Raw genomic sequence first — 10,588 nt, 5'->3', positions numbered from 1 at the left:
TGGGGTGACATTTCGACATATTTCTGCACAGGTAACACGCATTAGACAGGATATGTTGTTAAAGCTTCCTATTTATCTGAAGTTTTACGCTCTGTGTATGAATAAGGAGTCTCTTACACGCACAACACAAACACTCAGTACCTGGACTGCAGCAGCTTTCTCGCGATTGGTTTTCCTTGCTCTTCCTGTCACTTGACCATTCGGAATTCACCAATAGGCGCCCCTCCTGGCCGGGAGGCTCCGCCCCTGATTCTCCACCTCGATTTGCCCGTGACAGTCGCCATCCACAGCTGATGAGTATCGCCGGGCGTTGGCTGCGGCTGCTCCGCTATGGTGAGTGCTTCCTCGTTCATCCTCCTCCTGCGACAGTGTTTGCTGCATGGCCCGATCTTAACTCCGACTCCATCCCAGGGGGAACTGCGGTCCATCTCTCTTGGTGTTTATTTTTCAGTCTGCACCCATCATCCTTCATGAGTGTGTCACTGGGAGGACTGATATCCCCTCACCTTTCTGCTTCAGGACACACGCCCATTACTTACCACTGGTCTGTACATATTCTCACACTTGGATATGGAACAGTCTTAAGAGTGGGAGTGCTGTCTTCTATGTTACAACAGTGAAGTCATGAATAGCGAAAAATCCAAGCGTTACAAGGACCAAGTGCAGAAGCTGAGCCTTGCACCTTAGCAGGAGAGTGGTAGTGGAGCAGTGTGTGTCCCGTGGTGCATTTTTGAGCTCACTGACCGGAATATGTTACTAGAGCATTTTGTGGTAGGGTACTACAATTACACAAAGAACACATTTAAAATGGCCTCTTGAAATGGCCACCAAATGTGCATCAGACACGCAGTTTTACTACTAAAGATATATGATAACAGGCATTAACTTGTCCATTTTGTTTCTGTCATGATACAATATTTGTTTCCGCTTCAGAATTGCAAAGAGACAACACGCCTCATTTACACTTTCCTTACCGCTAATATAATTTGAAATATTTATATCGCTCATTTATAATTATTTGGATTATATTATCTGTTAGGAAACAATTTACATCCTACAGCCATTTCTTGGTGCTCTCCGTACCCCAGCCAGGTTGTTACTTGGTTCACTACTGTTTTCTCTCACCTTGCAGTTAGAGAAAGGTAAAATAAGCAACAAACTCCATGTTATAAGAATAAGCAGCACTCTATCATTAGGCTTTGCCAGACATTTCACCTCTGCCTTCGAATGCACATCAAATGCAGCATGTTAAAAATAACATTTAAAGGTCTCTGCTGCTTATTGTCCCCCTGACTTCCTGCAAAGTTATTTTGTGAGTGGTGCAGCACCTCCCGACCCCTACTCCCAGTGCCCATGGTTAGACTTTGCAGTTGATTAATTCCAGGTTTGGTCGTCGTACCCTGCAAAATATTGTAGTGCATAAGTGCATTTCTGTCACTGCAAACAGCTGCTGGGCGACAGCTCATTCATCATAATGTCATTCAATAAGCACGGAATTGTGTTAGCTGATATTGGCTGTTGACACTGTTTATGGAGTTGCCACTTTGCCGTTTTTATTTACCAGAGAGGCCTGTTTTTTAAGTCAAGGCCACTAAAAATATTGGGAAAAGCAGTGAAATCAGTTTTTTTCCCCCTTCTGAAACATAAACCTAAAACAGCAAACAATGAAATAAATCAGTTAGAAAGTATTTGAGAGCTATCTAATTCTTTTTTTAATGCTTAATTTTAAATTTTGATACAACCGAACAAAATCCAGTGACCGCTTGTTCAGTTGTTGCATTTACAGAACACAAAAGGAGAAGCAATTACATGACTCCAATCTGTACAGGTCATACATAAATCAATACATGGTGTCTATTCAGTTGGCAACGTGGTATTGCATGGTTGGATGCCCATTCTTCACGCAACTTAGTCCACGGAAAGGGGGATTGTTAGAAATGGGGTCTTTGGTTGGCAGTCAGGTTACCCCCTGTCCAAGCAAGGACCCTCACTCTAGTCAGGGTAAAGGAGAATCGCCCTCAGCTAACCCCCGCTCACCCCCTTGGTAGCTTGGCACGAGCAGGCAGGCTTAACTTCAGAGAGCTAGGCGTAAAGTATTTGTACCAACACACACAGTAACTCAATGAAAACAGTACAAAATTATACAACACAGGTTTAGAAAAATAGGAAGTGTTTATCTAAACAAAACAAGACCAAAACAACAAAAATACAACATACACAAGTCAAGTTATCAATTAAAAACCAAAAACAGTCTTTAAATCCTTTAAAAAAACAATGCTGACACTGTCCGCGTTGAAAAGTACCTAGGTCGGTTAAAATAACACGCACGGGCGAGTGTGCATCGAAAAAGGTAAGCTGTGCATCGATTTCTCACCCGCAAGCAAGCTCGTGCGTCGTTACTCCTTCTCTGGTCAGATCGGCGTGCGTCGTTTTTTTTCCCTGCAGGAGAATGATGCGTCGATCCAGACAAAACACCTCGGGTCCATGCAGGCTTGCGTAGTTTTTCCATGCCCAGCGATGTTGCATCATTGCAGCCTCCGTCAGCGATGCCGTGTGTCTTTTCTCTAGCTGCGTGCGTCGATTTTCCAGCCGTTTTGCAGGTGGAGCATCAATTTCAGCCCCAAAGCCGGCGGCGTGTCGTATTTCAGCCGCGCTTTGGAGGTTGCATCAAAAATTTCCCCGCACTGCGGTTTGTGCGTGGATTTCCAACCTTGGTCTGCCAGCTTCACCTGTCGAGGCCCCAGGAACTGGATAGGGCACCACTTGGCAGGGCAGGAGTCTCAGCAGAGAGTCCAGGTGTTGGCATGGGAAGTCTCTGATGGCCGTGAGACTTCAACAACAGGAGGCAAGCTCAGGACAAGCCCTTGGAGATTTCTTCACAAGCAGGAACTCACAACAAAGTCCTGTCTTTGTCCCCTTGCACAAGCAGAAGCAGCAACTGCAGGATAGCTTCACAAAGCACAGTCACAGGCCGGGCAGCTCTTCTTCCTCAGCTCTTCAGCTCTTCTCCAGGCAGAGGTTCCTCTTGATTTCCAGAAGTGATCTAAAGTCTGTGGTTTTGGGTGCCCTTCTTATACCTATTTTGCCATTTGAAGTAGGGTTACTTCAAAGGAAAGTCTCTCTTGTTTGTGAAATCCTGCCTAGCCCAGGCCAGGCCCCAGAGGCACACCAGGGGGTTGGAGACTGCATTGTGTGAGGGCAGGCACCGCCCTTTCAGGTGTAAGTGACCACTCCTCCCCTCCCTTCTAGCACAGATGGCTCATCGGGATATGCAGGCTACACCCCAGCTCCCTTTGTGTCACTGCCTAGAGATAGGTGCAAACAGCCCAACTGTCAAACTGACCAAGACAGAGAATCCACAAACGGGCAGAGTCACAGAATGGTTTAAGCAAGAAAATGCTCACTTTTTCTAAAAGTGGCATTTTCAAACACACAATCTTAAAATCAACTTTACTAAAATATGTATTTTTAAATTGTGAGCTTAGAGACCCCAAACTCCACATGTATGTCTATCTGCTCCCAAAGGGAATCTACGCTTTAATAATTTTTAAAGGTAGCCCCCATGTTAACCTATGGAGAGATAGGCCTTGCAACAGTGAAAAACGAATTTGGCAGTATTTCACTGTTAGGACATATAAAACACATTAGTATATGTCCTACCTTTAAACATACACTGCACCCTGCCCATGGGGCTACCTAGGGTGTACCTTAGGGGTGTCTCACATGTAGGAAAAGGGAAGGTTTAGGCCTGGCAAGTGGGTACACTTGCCAAGTCGAATTTACAGTTTAAAACTGCACACACAGACACTGCAGCGTCAGGTCTGAGACATGATTACAGGGCTACTCATGTGGATGGCACAACCAGTGCTGCAGGCCCTAGGCACCTCTAGTGCACTGTACTAGGGACATACCCGTAAATCAAATATGCTAATTATGGAGAACCAACTACATACACATTTTATATAGGAGCACTTGCACTTTAGCACTGGATAGCAGTGGTAAAGTGCCCAGAGTAACAAAAACAGAGTCCAGCATACATCAACAACCTGGGAAACAGAGCCAAAAAGTTAGGGGAGACCACGCCAAGGATGCCAAGTCTAACAGGGATTAAGAGTGCATCTTGAGCCTAGACCTAGTAGGCAGCGCAAGCTCGCCGTTTATCCCATTCCTGCTGTCCATCCGCAGCCTCCCATTGTGTCACACACGGCACTTAAGGTCATCACACCCAGTTCTGCACCCCACCGCGAGTGGTTACACCCCCTCAGAACTCTCATCCACTTCATTCTTAGTTCTGGTTAGGAACTCCTGGTATGGTGCCCAAATGCCTCATGTTCTGCTTCTAACTGGTATTAACTAGTTATATGCATCTGACATAGTCTCAAAATACGCCACATCTACGTGCCACTCCTTTACCATGGGGAGTGGCCCCTTCACCCATCGCATTGCAGTTCTGCGCTTTGCCAGGAGGAGACCTATTGCTGCTAACCTCTATGGATATTTGGGATCCCTTTGTTGTAGCCTAACAGCTCCAGGTGGGGAGTCGGCTCAATCTGCTCCTCTGTTATCCCCCACAACTCTCGAAATATATTCTCCTAGTAGTGCCAAACTCTGAAGCAGTACCACACTACGTGAGCAAACGCTGCCTCTCCAGAAACGCAACTATGGCATCCTGGACTATCACTCAAACCATAGAACAGGCCAACATAGAACAACAGGCGGCCAGGGGTATAGAATACCCTATTAAGGCATTTGAAGTGTATCAGCCGATGCCTACTGTTAAGGGATACTGTCTTGATAACCAAAAAGCAGTGTGTCTGTTGTCTGCCATTTATAGCCACACTAGTTCATCTTGCCAATCTAGCCTCGCCTTGTTGACTCCCAACTGCTGCACGCTCAGCAAGTACTTGTAGAGTTTCGTGATGGTGTGTTTAATTTTGTTCAAGTATGTCAGAACTGGTAGCTCACTGGATTCCCTCAATTCCTCACCCAACAGCTCCCACATGGTGTGCTGTAGCCTAAAATACTGGAAAATGTCCAACGCAGTGTGATTGCCATTCGGTGCACATACCTGTACCCAGCTACACAGTGTCCCATTCTGGAAATAGTCGCCCATGCACTGCAAGTGCATGCCATGCAATACCCCTGCCGCTCCCTACTCTTTGCCCCTTTGGAAACCACATACACCAATCTACTGGCAGTAGCAGTGAATATAGGAGTAGTCAGTTCTGCAATTCGACCAGCCTCCTCCAGAAATACACAGTTGTGTTTATCAAATAAACCGTATTATAATGGTGCACTGGCTTATCTAGCAGTTTATTAGGGAGCTGATGCAGGAAGGCTGAGTCTTTTTTCTCTCCACAGATGTGGGAAGTCATTCAGGCCATGCAACCAGTAATGTGCAAAGATGCTTTTTGCAGCTCTGTAGTAGACCTCCAGATCGAGGACGTTCAATCCCTTTCTTTTCTATTTATGTATCTCAACTGACCCGCAGCTGTTTGCCTTCCCAGGCAGGTTGTGTCAGCAGTATCTGCAGAGTGCAAAAAAAAGTCTCTTGGGAAGAGAATTGAAAAGGAACAAGAATGGGGACAGTACCACCATCTTCATTATGGCTGCATGCCTGCTCAGAAGCAACAGGAGCTTAATCCAACCATCAATAGCATCCATTAACCTATTAATCACTCTTTCTTAGTTATCCAGCAGTACCACCAATGGGTCAGTGTGGACTTATGTACCCAAGTACTTCACCGAGTCCGCAGTCCACTGTAAGGAAAATTCAATTTCCACAAGTGTTGTAGCGGGTGTAGAGGGAATATTAATCATTTGTCCCAGTTAATACGTAAGCCTGAATACCCATCGAAGAGTGCAGTCTCGCAAACCACAGGTTCTTCGATCTTGCCTCAAGGTCTTCCTCCTTGACTTGCAGCACCGCAAGCGCCTTGTCCAGTTTCTTATGAGACACTTAGATGGACACCTGTTCATCCTTGACCATTGACACCTGTCTCTCCACCTTGTCTAGGCGTTCAGTTTGTTTATCCAGATGCTCTGACATTCTGTCCATTCTGAAGGATAGGGTGTTAATCTCCCCATCAACTTTGGTGAGACTGCACTACATCTCTGTCAGTATGAGCGGCAGGTCATTACTACTCTCCGGCTGACCCCGCCAGTCGACTCTTCTGCCATTGTGGAGACATTATCCTGGCGCCTGGTAGTTTTGCGCAGATCAAACTGCTGTTTGGTTTGAGACTTGTCTGATTTGCCCCTGGCTAAGAGACAGCATCATTAAGCTTGTGTTATCCTGGGGTCAGATCTGCACCTCACCAAAGCAGTGGCCACCTTTGAGATTAGTCAGTGGCTGTGGTGTGCAGCTCTCTGATAGTACTTTTACACAGTTTGTCTGCGGCAGCCCCTCCAGCTCACCACACTGCTGTTGAGGGGCACCTACCAGTCTCACAACTACGCCCATTTCCTGCCTCTGATCAGCTCTCTGGGGACACTGCTGTTCCTCAGGACATAAGAATCATGTACTGATGAAGGGAATTTTACGTTTACATGTGTTATGTACTCATCTGCATGACACATCACTTGTACATTGAGCAAATATGTACTCTTTCAGTTTCTGTAGACCTGTTCATTTGCCCTCAGAGGTACCAAGGTGATGTGAGTCCCATCAATGGCTCCTATTACATGTGGGACATTTGATATATTGTAGATGGCTGCTTTGACAGTGGCAATTCTGCACGTTGTGGGAATATGATGTACCTGTGCACATGCTTGAGTAGGGCATCCAACACATCCTGCAACACCTTACTGAAATTGGGCTGTGGCATCCCTGCAGCCAGTCCCACAGTCACCTGAAAAGAGCCACTTGGTTTTTCTTCTCATGCTTGTAGGAAAGTAGCCTCTTTCTAGCTTGGTTACCCCCAATGTTGGCCTGTTTGTCAGTGTGTTTGACTGTGTCTACTGGGACCCTGCTAATCAGGAATCCAGTAGTTATGCTTTCTCCTTCTAAAACTGGTTGTTGGTAACTGTTAACACAGTATTTCACCCATAATTGGCATACTAGTGACCCCTTATAAGTCCCTAGTATATGGTACCTAGGTACACAAGGCATTGGGGCTCCAGGGGATCCCTATGGGCTGCTGCATATATTTTGCTACCCATAGGGAGCCCATGCAAAGGCTTCTGCAGGACTGCCATTGCAGCCTGTGTGAAAAGGTGCAAGCACCCTTTCACTTCCATTCATACTGCACCAGGTCACTTATAAGTCACCCCTGTAGCAGGCCCTCCCGCCCTGAGGGCAGGGTGCAAAGTACCTGTGTGTGAGGGCACCCCTCTACTAGCAGAGGTGCCCCATGACCTCCAGGACCTTTTCCCCGGACTTCGTGAGTGCGGGGGTGCCATTTTACGTGTGTACTGGACATAGGTCGCTACCTATGTCAAGCTACATAATGGTAACTCCGAACATAGGCATGTTTGGTATAAAGCATATTGGAATCATACCACAAGGCTTTTGCAAGCATTGGTTGTATGAATCAATGCACTCTGAAGGCTCCTTAGAGGACCCCCAGTATTGCAATTGCAGCCTTCTGAGGTTTTCCAGGCAGCCCCAGCTGCCTGCCCATCTCCACCCCAAGGGGGGTGCTCAGAGCTCCTCCAGAGGGACCGTGGGTTTTGCTATCTTGGATTCCAAATTGGCAGGGAACTCTGTGAGCATCTGAGAGGCCAATGCCAGCAGGTGATCTGCTTACCTGTTTAGCTGACCAATCCCCCTTCCAGGGCTATTTAGGGTCTCTCCTTTGGGTGGTTTTTCAGATTCGGATTGCAAGACTCCAGCAGGAATCCTCTGCATCCTCCACTTCAACTTCTGACTGAAGAAACTGCATCTGGACCCTACAGCAACTCTACAAACTGCAACAAAGAAGCAAGAAGCCTTCTGCAACATTGCATCTTCAGCTCCTATCAGCAACTGCAACTGTTTCCTGGTTGTACATCCCCTGAGCTCAGCCCGTCTTCAGCTTGCACCATTAGAGCGAAGGAATCTCCCTTGGGGTGAAGGAGTCACTCTCCTGTTTCAGCAGCCACCTACTGCAATGACTACTGGCTGCGTGGATCCCCTCTCCTACTGAGCTGCATGGATCCTGCATCACAGGTAGTGGACTGAAGTGGTCCTGACGTCCTACTGTCCAACTTTGACGGAAGTAAGAGCTTGCCTTCCCACGCAAGTCAGTACCCCCATGCACCACGTGTTTTGCAGTTGCCAAGGCTTGTTGGCATCCTTCCATGAAGTTCTATGTGCATCTTGCAGCTCCAGCCTCCAGCACTCTATCCTGCGATGCACAGCTTCCTGAGTGATTCTGTGGCTGCGTGGGAGCCTTTGTCATAATGCTCCTGGTCCCGGGCAGCGCCATTTTCCACTAACCGCGAGCTTTGCATGTGCCAAGGCTTGTTGGCGGACTCCAGCGACGCAAACCAGACTGCAATCCTCCATCTGGCGTGGGACATCACTTGCACCAACCAGGAACCTGACTCCGTCTTCTTGGGTGCAATACTGACTGTTCTTCTTCACTGGTGGTTCTTCTTTTGCACCTTCATCCGGGTTAGCAGGGGCTCCTGTTCTCCCTGGACCCTTCTGTGCTTCTTGGACTTGGTCATCTTCTTCCACTGGTCTTTAGGGCCAGGAATCCACTGTTGGTGGCTTGCAACCTCTTCTGGTTCTTGCATAATCTTCTATCTAGTTTCTGTGGGTGTTCTGGGAAAGTTACTGTGTTTTTTACTCCTGCTTTCCTGGGCACTGGGGTGGGTTCCAGTAATTACCTTTGGGGTTTTCTAGTACTCCCAGCTCCCCTCTACACACTACACTTGCCAAGGTGGGAAACCGACATTCGCATTCCACTTTCTTAGTATATGGTTTGTGTTCCCCAAGCCCATTTCTAACTATTGTGATTTTCATTAATTGCACCGTTTTTACACCTGTTTTTTCATACTAGTGTATATCATTTGTGTATTACTTACCTCCTAAGGGAGGATAGTCTCTATGGTGTTTTTGGTATTTGTGTCACCAAAATACCTGTAACACTGAGTATTTTCTTTCATGTGTGTGAGTACTGTGTGACTACAGGGGTATTGCATGAGCTTTGCATTTCTCCTAGATAAGCCTTGGCTGCTCATCCACAGCTACCTCTAGAAAGTCTGGCTTCTAAACACTGCCTACACTACATTAATAAGGAATAACTGGATCTGGTATATGGTGTAAGTATGATAGGTACCCACTACAAACCAGGCCAGCCTCCTACATTGCTGTGGCCAGAAAGAGGTTAATGGTGTCATGGTCTACTGCTGCAGGTCTGTGCGGAAATGCCCCAGTAGGTTTTAGGGCCACCCTTGCCATTGTGAGTCATCAGCAGGTCTCGGCGAAGCCCGCGCTGTGGATGCCTGGCACCCAGAATACCTCTGCTTCACTGGAGCAGTACAGATGCTGCCTAGACCGCAGTCTGCCCGTCCCAGTGCCAACCCACGTAGCAGGACGTCAGTTGACTTTGGGGACAGTCCTCGAACTCGGCCCAGTTAGGTAGGGGTGGGTGCGTTCTTCTGCACGGCTCAGGGTCTTGGTAGGGTGGCAGCACTGTGCAGCTCTGCAGTGAGGGGCAGCGCGGAGCCCAGAGGCTTCTTCGCAGCCTTGGTAGGCACCAACACTCCACTCCCCCTTTCTCCACACTCAGCAGGACTCACAAGTGAAATGCAACAGCCATATTGTGATCAGTGGCGCAGTGGACTGCATCTCCCTCCCAAGGGTCAAGCAGGCGAGACAGCCTCAATGTTGTGGTGGCAGGGCCAGTAGTAAAACATACTGTATTTATTCTCACATTGCCATGCGGGAAACGGCACCAGAATTCTGCGGGATAGTTTTGTGGCCGAAGGAGCTCGCCTAGAAAGCCGCCATCTTCAGGATAGAGAAACTCCGTCCCCTAGAACTGTCTAATTCTTCATGGTGAATATTAGAGCCAATACACAAATAGTTTTTCATCTACCAGCTTTTGGCTGTTCTAGAATAGCAAAATGTAAACAAATAGCTGGTATTACTTTTTAAGAATGGAGGCAACCCTGTCTTGTCCACTATGGTCGATGTTTGTTAAGCACCTTGACTAAGTCTTCTTGGTAACTGTGGGAAGTACAGTGTGTCAGTATATAGTGACTAAGCTAGGACTACACTAGGTTTGAGGAACTCGGGGGAGTCACTGATCTTTGCTCACATTTTGTGTCAATTGGTTTTGGGAAACCTTAGTATGCCAGATGTTTTGAGGAGCATAGCGTGTTTTCAGTCTTTAAGGATTCCCTTGCATTAAGTTTTTGCTATTTCCAGGGTTAAGATTGGCTTTGCATTACCTAGAAGCCTGACTTGGGCGACTGGGGCTGTAATGTACTGTTATAATGTACTGCTTCCACAAATGAATAGATAATTCCTTTCATGCCCATTTATCACTGTCTACGGTCATGGATGCACACAGTATGTAAACACTCACAATTTTGCTGAGGACACCATTATTCCATTGTTGAACATTTTCATGCCATGCATGGCCACAGTAGTTCA

General features: G+C 47.2%; 1 protein-coding gene across 1 annotated transcript in view; it reads left to right on the top strand.

The window, feature by feature from the left end:
- The first annotated feature begins 241 nt into the window (after positions 1-241).
- The window catches only part of FBXL2 (F-box and leucine rich repeat protein 2), a 403,194-nt gene continuing 392,847 nt past the window's right edge, over positions 242-10,588 (top strand). The window contains exon 1 of the mRNA XM_069214254.1: positions 242-333. Coding sequence (XP_069070355.1) covers positions 331-333 — 3 coding nt within the window. The 5' untranslated portion in view covers positions 242-330. The remainder of the gene's footprint in view (positions 334-10,588) is intronic.

Source organism: Pleurodeles waltl, chromosome 2_1, assembly GCF_031143425.1.
Source record: "Pleurodeles waltl isolate 20211129_DDA chromosome 2_1, aPleWal1.hap1.20221129, whole genome shotgun sequence".
Classification (NCBI taxonomy): Eukaryota; Metazoa; Chordata; class Amphibia; order Caudata; family Salamandridae; genus Pleurodeles; species Pleurodeles waltl.
This window is presented reverse-complemented; position numbering and strand designations above follow the sequence as displayed.